This window comes from Rattus norvegicus, chromosome 2, assembly GCF_036323735.1.
Source record: "Rattus norvegicus strain BN/NHsdMcwi chromosome 2, GRCr8, whole genome shotgun sequence".
In the NCBI taxonomy this organism is placed as follows: Eukaryota; Metazoa; Chordata; class Mammalia; order Rodentia; family Muridae; genus Rattus; species Rattus norvegicus.
The window spans coordinates 192,245,241-192,258,281 of NC_086020.1; the positions used below are offsets into that span (position 1 = coordinate 192,245,241).

At 46.8% G+C, this 13,041-nt stretch overlaps 1 protein-coding gene across 1 annotated transcript in view; it reads left to right on the plus strand.

Annotated features, from left to right (window-relative positions):
* Positions 1 to 13,041, plus strand: part of Casq2 (calsequestrin 2) — a 56,266-nt gene that overhangs the window by 30,685 nt on the left and 12,540 nt on the right. The window contains exons 6-8 of the mRNA NM_017131.2: positions 4,995 to 5,125; positions 6,406 to 6,451; positions 11,480 to 11,534. Of these exons, the coding sequence (NP_058827.3) occupies positions 4,995 to 5,125; positions 6,406 to 6,451; positions 11,480 to 11,534 (232 nt within the window). The remainder of the gene's footprint in view (positions 1 to 4,994; positions 5,126 to 6,405; positions 6,452 to 11,479; positions 11,535 to 13,041) is intronic.

Consider the following 13,041-nt stretch of genomic DNA (forward strand, 5'->3'; position numbering starts at 1 on the left):
ACCGTGGGGCTGGAGAGATGGTCCGGCAGTTATGAGTACTAGCCCATCTTCCAAAGGACCCAGGTTCAAGTCCCAGCACCCATAAAGTGGATCACAGTTATCTGTAACTCCAGTTGCAGGGGCTTCCGATGCTGTCTTCTGGCCTCTCCAGGAAACAGGCTCAGAAGTGATGTGCAAAACATCTAGACATATAAAATCAATAAAATGACATATACACACAGTAAACTTTTTTTTTCAGTCATAAAGAAGGGTGAAGTTAAGTTCTTTGCAGGAAAATGAGACACAATTGGCAGTCATCACCTGGAGTGAATGGCGTCAGTCTAAAGAACACGGTTATCATGTTTTCTCTAGTGCATGAGTTCCATATTTTATGTAGGTACATTTAAAACCCTGTAGTACACGTGACATGAAATTAGAGGCTGAAAACAGAAGGGGATGCAGGGGAAAGAGCGTTGAGAGGCAGGGAGGGCAGTGAACGGTGGAGAGATTAAACAGGTGCATAGCAGGGGCCTGATGCAACCCAGTGTAATCTTTAAAAGTATAAAAAGAAGCTTCATCTGAAGGGACAAAAGTTAGAACGCTGGGCAGGTGGGCTTAGCTAATCACCAGGGCCCTAGTCTTCTGCGTGACACGCTGTTCGGAGTTCGGGGTAGTATTTGTTTGTACAAGTAACTTCGAATCTACCCAGAGTGTGGCTCTGTGCCTGAGGCTGTGAAGATGGGGGCGCCAGGGAACTCAAAGCTGCTTTGCTGACAATTAAAATCGCGAATATGGCCTTGTGCGGCTTACACCCTTTGAAAAGAGAAAGGCCATCTCTGCACCTCCCTATGGACCAGCCTAATGCCACCCAAGACTTGGTGGTGCCCCGTGGGAGGTGGTGGGATTCAGAAGGCACGGCTGCAGTCTCAACAATGCCCAGCAGGGGGCGAAAGAGCTGAAGAACAGAAAAAAGGCAATAAAATCGGAGAAGCGGAAGATAGTGCTGCCAGCGGCAACAAGGGCATTTGGCCAAGGAGAGAAAAATCCCCAAATAACTGAAGGTTGCAAACCTAAACTTTAAGAAAAAAAAATACTTGAAGCTATTGTGGACATTAAAAGGCCTGGGTAGAAGCCACCACTGTTAGGAACACAGTTTGGGTCCAGTTTTCACACATTAAGAAAACATTCAACACAGTGGTCCCTCTCCTTCCCCCCTTCCCCTCCCCCTTCCCCACCCCTCCCCCTCTCCCTTTCATGGATTCAACGGATTCATCATTCATTCAGCAAGCATTTACTGAGTGACTTCTTGGCTCTCAAAAGACAACAGCAAGACATATGTTTGGCCTTGGAGAGTTTCATGTGAGAGAGAAAGTGAAAGAGCAGAAAATTAATAAAAACCCAGTGACAAATCAAGAGGTGAGCTGTAAAGAGGGAGAGAGGACATGGCCGCTGGTGTAGATTTGAAAGTCAGTAGTTCTCAACTGCAGTCAATAGATCGTGGTTCCTCTAATGAGCTTTTAAAAGTCTTGGTGTGGGCCAACAAAATGGCTCTGCTGTAAAGGTGTTTGCTGCCAAGACTCAGAACCTGACTCAATCCTGGGAACCCACACTGGATAGAAGGACTAACTCTCTTAAGTTGTCCTCTTACCTCCGTATGTACCCATTTGGCGCGCGCGCGTGCGCGCACACACACACACACACACACACATATAATAAAGAAATTAAAAGAAAAAATCCTTTATGGGATTAGTCTAGGAAAAATAAATTTTTTTTTTGGTCTTTTAGAGTTGTGACAGGGCACAGGAATCTGATTTAGTTTTTTTTTTATTATGTGAGGGGGCAGGGCTCCACAGACATCAGAGGCATCGATCCCCTTGGACCTGGAGCTGCAGGCAGCTGCAAGACTGCTAACATGGGTGCTGGGAGCAGATCCAGCCCTCTGCGGCCGCAGCAGATGCTCGGAACTGCTGAGCAATCTTTTTGGCTCTAGGAATGGAGAGTTTAAAACAAAACCAAACTCTTCCCAGAAAACTTTGCAGGACACACAGGTCAGGGACCCGCGTGGATCCCTGCGGTATGGATCAGAGTTCCCTGAAGCTCAGCCCCTGTGAGGAGGTGGTGTGAGCTAGAGGCTGGAGTCCACCTTTGCAGCAGGCAGCCTGAGACGCAGGCTCTAACCATTGCGAACCACTCTGGCCTGCACTGCTCCTTCTGCCTGGGGAGCAGTGAAATCTTAATCAGTTCTGAATCACTCCGGAGCCCGAAGGAGCTGCCGGAGAGGACAGATGTGGAGAAAGCCCAAGTTCCTGCTCAGCTGATTCTTCATTGCCCACCACAGGCCAGGCCCTGTAAACTGCAGCAAAGTCAGAACTCAAAATCCCTGTGTATGCAAAAGCCAGGAAAACCCTCGCTGTCCTTGTAGCTTGCTTGAAAGTGCCACAATTTTATTCCAACTAAAGGAAACAAAGGAAAGCATGGGCAGTTTTCTGTTTTATGGAACTGTCTGCTATCAGAGAGCGCATGCCTCATTATGTAATTGCAACACCCACGAGCCGGGGTTTACTAGGGTCTGGCCATTCACACAGAAGACCCAGCTAAAAACTTAACAACACACTGAATGAACGGATTCCTCAACCCGTCCACTCTCCTTCAGGTCTTGCTATCCAAGACGCAGTTATACACGGCTGTAAGAAAAGGAAGTACAAGGGAAGGGCATACCGTGGAGAGGGGGGAGGGAAGATCCAAGAGACTGTTGGAAATCTTTACTTAGGCTACTTCAGACCACAACGAAAGGCCTCAAGCATCCAATTTTACATGCACAGACTTAGCATGGCAGACCCAGGCAGTGGCACCCAGGGTCCAGAGACTCTGCTCACAGGCACAAGTGCACACATAGGCCTGTACGTGCTGTGTGACGTGTGGTTCTGAACAGCTCTCACCCTTAGGAGGTCATAGTTACTTTCCCAGATGTGGGAATGGATGAATGAGAACAAATGATAGGAAAAGAAACATCTCCTTAGAATGTCTGCTGCCAGTACAGTGTTTGCAGAATATCTGTAGATTTCTTTTTTTGCATGGTCAAGGAGAAGGGAATTCTCAAAAGAAAAGGGGTTGGGGATTTAGCTCAGCGGTAGAGCGCTTGCCTAGTGAGCACAAGGCCCTGGGTTCGGTCCCCAGCTCCGAAAAAAAGAAAAAAAAAAGAACTCAAAAGAAAAGGGACATTGGAACACGAGAAACTGGAGAGAGCGGCCCTGCCGGTCTTTCCATATGTGATTCTGATGAATTGCTCACCCAAGTTGTTCTTCGTATGTAAAACGGAGAAGAGTGGTAGCTCTGACCATGTTTAATCCAAGTGAGATCACATAGCGTAAGCAACCTAAATCCCTTTACAGCTGCGGCCAGCACACAGCCAGCGGGCCATGTGCTTGACAGTATTAGAGTTTGAATCCTTAGGAATCATTTCTCATTCCCTGGAAGCCTGTTCTTAGAACAGAGAGTGAGAGAGTGAACCCAGAGAGCAGAGTCTGACGTTTTCAAGCTTGTACCAGAGGCAGGTGTACAAAAGATTGCGTCAATACTGTCCCTGGCCTCTGTCTGTCTCATTTGTCTCCCTGTCTCTCTCACTCTGTGTGCAAGGGACTGAACCTCACACATACCAGATGAAGCAGGTCTTCCCTATCAAACATCCTCCTCGACTCACCTTTTAACTCTTTATCTTGAGACAAGATCTTCATAAATGAAACTAGCCTTGAACTCATTCTAGTTTAATCTGATATCAAATTTGTGATCCTCCTGCCTCAGTGCCCCCTCATGCTGGGGTTATGGGCTTCCACCAAGGCCCAGCCTGACTGTAACTCCGTTTTCTTTAACTCCACATAGAATGTTGGAATTAAAATGTGTCTTTTGGAATATAGAGACCTAGAATTAATAGCAAGTGATGGTACTTGGAGATGTGAGTGTTTCCGCAGAGTGGGCCTCCTTGTGAAAGGGCTTATTTAACACTCATGCCTCCCCTACTAGTCCCAACCCCTGAATTACTGGGTCACCACACTGTGGTTGCCACCACAAGGTGTCAGCTCCTAGGCAATGCTGTGCAGTTTGAAGGGAGCTATTGTTTCATCCTGTGCTTTCTTGGACCATGGCTCTGGGCTAGAGAAAAGCATTTGGCTTCCCATTGAGCACTGCAAATTCCAGGCCTCTCAAAGCATGTCACAACGAGAGGTCCTGAGCTCAGCAACTTTGCAGGCAAACACAGCCGCTATTCTGCCCTGGCGACACATTAGTGTGTGGCCTCTTTAACCAAGAGAGACAATCTGTCAGGCTAGGAGCATTTTCTTCGAGGTTAGTTATAGGGTGAGCCATTCATCCTGGCTTCCTGGGAACAATCCAGAGTTTAGCACTGAAAGCCCTAGGTCCCAAGAAGTCTTTCTCGACTACACTAAGCAGGAAAGTTAGTTTTCGTTCAGCTAGGCAGTCCTTAGGGCCTGACACAACACCTAGCAAGTGTGGTACAGAGACTGAACCCTTGTAGGTTCCACCCTTTGGCTTCAGTAGCAATAAGAGGATGGGTGAACGGATTGGCTTTTGACTTTGTGAGCCTGTGTGCTCTAATGGTTTCCATCAATTGACTTTTCCATTCAAATTAGCTCCTTTAAAGCCACCCAGTGATCATGTTCTCTTACTGTCTGCTCACTTCTCCAGCCCTGGCAAACGCAGCAGAGGGACGATAACCGTTCACTGACCTTCCCCACTTCTTATTCCAACCACTCCTTGGCCCACTTAGGTCCTCATTCTCCAAATGAGTCTTTTACTATTGAGCTTTCTTTGATTGAAGGTAAGTCCAACCCAGACCACAAGGAATACGAGTCCCAGATACTTCAACATTTAAGTTAAAATTGCCCATAAGCTCCCATGTAATTACCAAATCATACAAGCACCCTCTCTTGGGTAGACAGGCCACTGCTTCTCTAAGCTAGCATTTGAATGAATGCTCATGGAATTTCTGCTTATTACAGGTGGCAAAGAAGTTGTCCTTGAAGATGAATGAAGTTGGCTTCTATGAGCCATTTATGGATGAACCCAGTGTCATCCCTAACAAGCCCTACACAGAAGAGGAGCTTGTGGAGTTTGTGAAGGAGCATCAAAGGTACCCTAGATGACAGGTGGAGGATGGGGTGGGTGGGTGGCAGGTCCAGGTAAAAGGTAACAGGTAAAGAGCTTCTCAGTGTTGATGATGCAGAGCCACGAAGAGCAACAACCTAGAGTAAGACACCCAGTAGAACAAAACTGGCCAGCATGGCTTTGTGAACCATTGACCGGTATCAAGGATGTTACCACTTTGAATAAGGTTCTACACTTGCAGGTAGGGTTAGACTACCTCCTTCTTGTGCACACCCCTACCCCCACCCCAAGCTAGAGTCAGATACAGATGAAACTCTATACCTTCAGTGACAACTTCCTGTATGTGGAACAACTTTCCAGGTGCTTTATGGGAGCAACTTTGGCTACTCTCCCACCTTATGGAGTTGTCATTCTCCCAACGTCACAGCCGTGAGATAAGTCTGAGTAATTAAGTAATATAGCCAGGGACAATTCCACACATTCTACAGACAACTCCTAGGGTAGGGATATGTGCTAAGACTCAGAGCATCTCTAGCAAGGGATCCTCAAACTTTTTCACTGAAGAACCACACAGTAAATATTTACACAGTTCTGGGGGCAAATGGCCTTTGTTGCAGCTGTTCAGCTCTGGGCTTGGATCATATAAGCAGCCTTGCTCATGTGTAAACAGATGGGTGTGGCAAGGTCTAGTTACACAAACAAGAGGCCTTGGCCTGGGCTGGCCTACCAGCTGGAGTCCTCTGCCTCTGCTTTGGAGGCAAGAGCTATCTGGGAATATGGGACATGGTAGCGGGCCCACTGTCTCATCTCTCCTCCCTCCCTATCATGGACAAATGTGTTCACTGGACCTGAAGCACCACAACCCCTACACCTGGACAGTCTATGTTGATGAAGAGAGTCAGCACTGGGAGGGTGAACATGACATCTATTGTGTTTTTGATGGATGATTCTGATGACAAAAACTAGCATTCTGTGTTTGAGTAATTTTTGTTGGTCCCATTTCCTTGTCCTTGGTTGGCTCTGGGCTTCAGGAGTGGTCTCTATCTATGAGAAGAGAACACCAAGAAGGCGCTGTCCCTGTTCCCTCTGACTGTCCCCATACCCTTGGTGTGCCTTGGATCGAACAAAGCTGTGCCTGGACTGAATGGGTTTGGGCCTAGCTCTCTGGAAAAGTTCTGCTTCTTTCTGGGTAGAGATGAAATCAGGGCTCCTTAGGCCCAAGTAGAGACCAAAGTCTATTTGCACGGGCTGAAGCTTAGTTTCTGCTTGGTGATCCTTACTCAAGGACACTCCTCTGTTTTTCAGACCCACCCTACGTCGCTTGCGCCCAGAGGACATGTTTGAAACATGGGTAAGAAAATGGCAAAATCTTGGGGCATGTGCCACTCAAGAAGGGTATCCTCTGACTACAAAGAAAGTCTTTCTGAGTGGGGTGGACATCTAGGCAGTGAGAACATCTAGGGAACATGGACAGCTTCATGTTCAGATAAAGCCCAGGTTTCCATGGATGCAGTATGGTCCTCCTGAGTGTTACTTACTAGGTAATATTACTCAAATTTATTTTCCATAGTTCCTGGCTTCCACTCATGTGCCACCAGCGACTTAGGGCAACCTAGTAGAAGAAGCTCAAGTCTACAAGGTCGTAGAGATATGGGTTCAAATCCAGCATTTGCCACTGAGCAGCCTTGTGTCTTTATCTCGCATGTGGTCTTTTTGACTTTGGTCTACCCAGTTAAAGTGGGGGCTTTTCATAAGGACAAGTGGGATGGAGTGTCCAGGATATGGGAGGTGCTTGGTTAATGAATGATAGATAGCTTTTTAAAAATGTATCAACTGAAGACAGTAGAAGGTGGTAAAGTTAGCCGCTTTGCCAGGTCTGTGTCCTAGACCATCATAGACTCTGAAGTTTGGAGATACACTCCACTCCACTGTAGCTTCAAGTAGTGTCTATGAACAAAAGTAACTAGAGTCTGTGGGACATTTTCTAGGCCATTACTGGTGTCTTTTCACTTAGACCAACCAGCTTTCCAAAGCGATATAGGACAAGTACTATTGTAGCTCATTTTACGCATAGAAAAACGATGACCATTCTAGGTTAACTACTCAAAGACACATGACTAATGAACATTGGTTCTTGGGGTACAAAGCTATCTGGACCCAAGTCTTATGTCTTCTCCAGTATCTCTTCCTAAAGTGGTCGTGTCCCCACAGGCTGACACTGTGGTATTGGTGCCTATGTGTGACGATGTAGCGGTCAAATGACAACTTGTAGGAGTTGGTTCATGTCTTCCACTATGCAGGTACCAAGGACTAAACTCAGGTTATCTGTTTAGTGGCAAGGGCCTTTACCTGCTGAGCCATCTCACCTGCCCTGGCAGTTTCTTTTGAAGGACTCTTCCTCTATTGTATTGCAGAATAATTTATAAGACAGGACTAAAGAGCCTTCCACTAGTAGTCCCAAGGCAATGCTATTGCATAAAGGGTCTATGTTTTGTGTTCTTTATATCTGTTCATTCAGCCTGAGGAGTTTCAATAGAGGTGAAGGAGGTAGAATAAAATAAGGATGGTGGAAACATAGCTGGTAAGTAGCTGGTAACACTAGTTTCTCCTTGGTATTGCTATATTTTCTATTTTTTACTGAGTAAGAGTTTTATGGACTTGGGTTCTTTTGAGTTGGTAGAAGTTAGTAAGAATCTGTCACACTGTGTTAAGAAGAGTGTTGGTAAAGTGAGGGCCACTTTGCCGGTTTTAACTATGAAGGGTTGAATAGAAGAAATAGTCTCAAAGCACAACACCTCAGGGCTGGGGGAGCAACTAAGCCAGTTAAGGCAATTGCTACACAGGTCTGGGAAGCTGGGGACCCCCAACACCCACACAAAAGTGGAAGGAGAGAACTGACTCCACAAGGTTGTTCTCTGACCTTCATGTGCATGCTTTGGCATGTTCCCTTCCCCACATCATAATCACACAGTAATAATAATAATAATAATAATAATAATAATAATATCCACAATTCCAAGCCAGGACACTCATTGTAACACAGAAACATATAAAAAGCTGAGGAATCAGGAGAGCATAGTGGGTCCCACAGCCCCTGCTTTTGGAGTCTGGTGCATGGCCAGGCTCCATTTTAACCTCTCATTTTAACCCCTTTATGCACATTCATAGCACGCAGCAGCACTGAGCTTATTCGAACAGTGCCATCCACGGTTGGTACCATGGACTATGTCTATATCTCACCCAAATTCGTGGTTTGAAAACATGATGTCAAGTATGAGGGCTTTGGAAGTTCGCTGGTCACCATGACAGAGCCATCACAGTTAGGGTTGCCCTTGTGAAAGAAGTCCCAGGTTGGGCATGACGAATCATGCATGTGCCTGCAGCAGAAGTTTGAGGCTACATAGTGAATTTGGAGCCAGTTGGGGTCACTTAGGGAGTTGCTATCCAAAAAAACAAGCAAACAGAGAGAGAGAGAGAGAGAGAGAGAGAGAGAGAGAGAGAGAGAGAGAGAGAGAGATCAAAAAGACCAAAAAAAAAAAAAAGCATTGCCTCATCTGACACTGAACTCACTGGTGAGGAGGGCGCCTAGGGCCTCCCAAACCCCAGAGCAGTGGGACATAAGCCTCCTGGATTCCTGTTGTTAAAAAGCTACCTGGTCTATGACCTTTTTTATGACACACAGGATGGACCAGCAGAGGGCTTTGGGCTAAACAGAACCAGCCAATCACACTTAGGTCTGTGCTTGCTCTGTGGCTTTGGTAAGTCACTGGCATCTTCCAGTACTGAGTAGGAACACAGTGTGCGTTTGCAATTTAGAGTCAAGGATTCAGGAAGAACCTACCAGTTCTTCTCACTCACGTGGTGCACAGACATACACGCAGAGCTCACCAGTTCCCCTGTGGCCGGGCGTAGACATGACTGCCGCTTTGGTGACTGCTATTTTAAAGCATAGAGCCCTCTTCCAGGGGGTTTCTCATCTGGCCAAGAAGGGAGGATTCCTCCAATTCAAAAGAGAACTTCCAGTTGGAAGTAGTGAGATATCCCAGCGCTCAGAAGTAGAGGAAGGAGGATCTCTGTGAGTTTGAGGCCAGCCTGGTCTACATAGGGAATTCTAGGTCAGCCAGAGAAACAGGGTGAGACCCTGTCTCAAATAAAATAAAATAAAAATGTAAGATGAACAAAAGAGAATTTCCATGACACATTGAAACCCATTGCTTTATAAGCTAACTTAAATTTAATAGAAAGAAAGGAAAGGAAAGAAAGAAGAGAAAAGAAAGGGAAAAAATGATTCATGACAACACTGTCAAATGGCCAGTTGGGTGATCTACAGAGCCCAGGCTTCTGGGCTCAGAGAAGGCTGACACCCTGGCCCTTGGCACTCTTTCTCCCCGTGTACACTGATTCACATTAAGCAACTGACTCATGGGCTTGCACATGGGTAATTACATCATGGGTTTATAGAGGGGAAATCGCAGCACCTAGCACAGGCCCTGAATCTCCACAGGTGACCAATACAGGCTCATGCCCCTCAGCCCTGATATGCTTACCGAGAGCCTCTCTGTTCTCTCTGTTACCGTGCTCCACCTAGGGCCCATCTTGGCTCAGAGTAATGACAGGCATACTTGGAACAGTCTGGCAGAAAATGAATATGGATTCTTAATTCTAAAACCAATTTCCAAGTGCACTCTGGAAGGGCAGGCAGAAATGAAGCCTGCTTCACAGAGTTGTGGGTGCTCAGTTCCAACTGATGGCGGGCGACAGAGACGCGAGACCACCTAATGAGAGTTGATCGGGACAGTCTGTCTGGCGATAATAGCAAATGTACAACAGTGAGCCTCAGACTCGCTTTCTGGTCACTGCTGGGTTTTCTTAATAACCTGGCGTGCACACATATATGTCTGTAACATTCAATTCCCCACGGAATCTGGCCAATGCAGAGCCCACTCTTGTTTTTAATAATAATATTTTCTATTTAATCTATCTTGGAATTTTTGGAGGTTTTGTTCATCCCAAACTCAAAGGGGAAAAATTAGCATTTAGATAGGATTGCAGCAGCATTAAAATCAATCGAAATGGAAATGGGGTGGAGGGGCTTGGGTCCCCACCCCCATAGGATGACTCCGTTATGACACCAGGCTTCCCGGTGAATACCTCTCTCTTGGCAGCTGCCATCAGTACGCACTTGGCTTTGCTTCTCCATCTCATCGCGTGGAGTCTCGAGAGGGTCCCATTTCTCTCACTCTTCCTTCTCCAGTCATAATCAACACGAAGGCGGGTCTTCCTGCCCCAGGTGTGCAAATATGAAATGCTCTCACCAATTGACACGCTCCTTGGTTTGCTTTCCTTGCTCTGGCTCTCCCTCCCAGGACACATCCTCAAACCACCAGAGTCCCAAATTCCAACCTCTCCTTGGAGCTCCCCGCATTCACAGCAATGTTCCTGTTGAGGGCTGAGAAGATGGCTCCGTGGTTAAGAACACTTGCTGTTCTTGTAGAAGACCGGACTTCTGCTCCCAACACCCCTGTCAGGCCGCACACAGCTGCCTGTGTCTCTAGCTCCAGGGGGCCTAACACCCTCTTTGGGCCTCTTTGGATACCATGTATGCACAGACATACATCTAGGCAAACGCTCATACACCTTAAAAAAATCTTAACAAAATATTTTTTAAAGAATTTCTATTGATCTGGAGTTGAGATATGAAAAGGCTCCTTGGAAATGATCCAGATCCCAGTGTCAGGGAATGGGGAGGTGCGCCTGATTTGCTCCAAGGGCTCTACTTCTCCAAACAGGGTCATTGGCTGCATCTTCATTTCTTGTGTGGACACCAGTGACCCAAATCCTAGTTGAGCTGTGGCCTCTTTACTTCCCTCAGAGGGTTTAGAATCTGCCAGCCAGACTCAGAAGTCCCTGTATCTGGTCCATCCCTGATGATAATTCCTGGTGGGGAGCCTCAAAACTCACATTTGTAGAAGTATCTTGAAACTGTCACATTTGATAGAGCTGTTTCCAGAGATTTTGTCACCCCTGGAGCCTCTGATAAGCCAGACTCATGCTCTTCCCAATTTTCCCTTTGCCACTGCTCTCGGGACTCACCAGACGACAGGAGTGAGACACATTTATTGTTAACTCTTATGTCTGTTGTCTTGTCTTACAAACCCATTGATCTGAGTCCCTTATCAAAGTTCCATGTGTTGCTACCAACCACCCATCAGCATCTGTTTCCTTTATGTATGCCTGTCCTGTTCATTTGTATCTGGGTGTCCATCCCCTGTCCCTGTTCCCCTGTCCCTGTTCCCCTGCCACCTTTCATGTTGTTGCCCCTAGCATATGTTGTGTCTCTCTCCTCCCAAGAGGAAACGTTGATATTTTTCTCTTTCAGGAAGACGACTTGAATGGAATCCACATTGTGGCATTTGCGGAGAAGAGTGACCCAGGTAGGATACGTTCCCCATCTCCACCCCAGCCCACTCCCACTCTGCACCAAATCTGCTTAACCATTGGCAGGAACGTCTCCACCCTTTCAAGCCATCACGGTTCCAGTTCAATTGCAAGATAGTGTTCACCTGGCAGGTAGGAGTGTGTCTTCTGTGGTAAACTCAGCTGAGGGAATGTAGAACTTCTAGGAAAGCCATACAACTGGGTGTGCAATCCCAGCTTTGGCGAGGGGATGGGAACATGAGCAGTTCTAGGCTATCTTGGGGAACTTGAGTAGCATTGTGTTCAGCTACTCAATTGGGAATGAGCACATAGCGAGCACACGATCTTACAGTGTGTGTGTGTGTGTGTGTGTGTGTGTGTGTGTTGTTGTTGTTGTTTCTGTTCACATTAAATGTTTATTTGTCAGTTTATCATCAAACCTACATAAACCAATCCTATTTTAACACAATGATAAAGGTGTGTGGTCCTCTATAAAATGCCATCTGTGCATAGGAATGGATGGCCTAAAAGACATCTGCCAAAAAGTGAGGACAGGGTAGAGTAAGCAGCCTGCTTTTAGAGTGCCAATGACTCCCAATCAGTGGAAGGGGTAACATTGCTGTTCTTGCACTGTGGACAATGTCCCCTGGTTTCCTGCTTATGATCACCGTGGAGAGAGAAGGGAGAGAACAATGAACTATGGAAGAGGCAAAGTGCTGGTTCCTGTGACAGTGATCCCAAGACAGGGCTCCCGGGGGTAGGTGAGGGTGCACACAGGAGGAATGTGTGGGAGGCCTGGAACCATCCAGAATGCAGTCAGGGTAGTCTAGCTGCCAGGCTCTGCTCATGAAGAGTTGAAGCAGAGTTCCAGGGTCTGACAGATGTGCAGCTGTGACAGCAAAGCCACCGTGGGTTGGCTCAGACAGCACCTCAGAACCTGTGGTTTCATGGGCTCTGCTCTGGGGCAACTCATGGTAGAGTATCAGGCTTGGGGACCACTGGTCCCTCCGGGAAACGTGGAATTACAAGGTGCTCTTCAGGAACTTCAGCTGTTGCTGTAGGGCAGTATCAAGAGAAGGGCTCCAACAGAGATCCGGACCAGGACTGGCAGTGCTGGCCTAGCGTGCATGAAGCACTGGGTTCCATGCAAAACCTGGGTGTGGTAGTCCAGGACTGTAACCTCAGAAGAGGTAGAAGGATCAGAATTTTATGGTCATCCTCACCTATGCATCAAATCTAAGACTAGCCTGGGCTACATGAAGCTCTGTCTCAAAACAAACAAACAAACAAAAACAAAATTAAAACAAAAACCCTTCAAACCAGCCAGCTAAGTAACAGAAAAAAAAAAGTCTTAGTTTGAGACTAAGAAACTGAGAGCTGGAGAGGTTTGATTCAGTCCAAAAGAATACCAGGACACTGTGAAGAAGGGACCTACTGTGCCATCCAGCAGTATAAACCTGATTGCACGTACTGGCTTGACAGGGCAGGTGCCCAGTGAACGTTTGTGGAGCAAGTACTCAGACA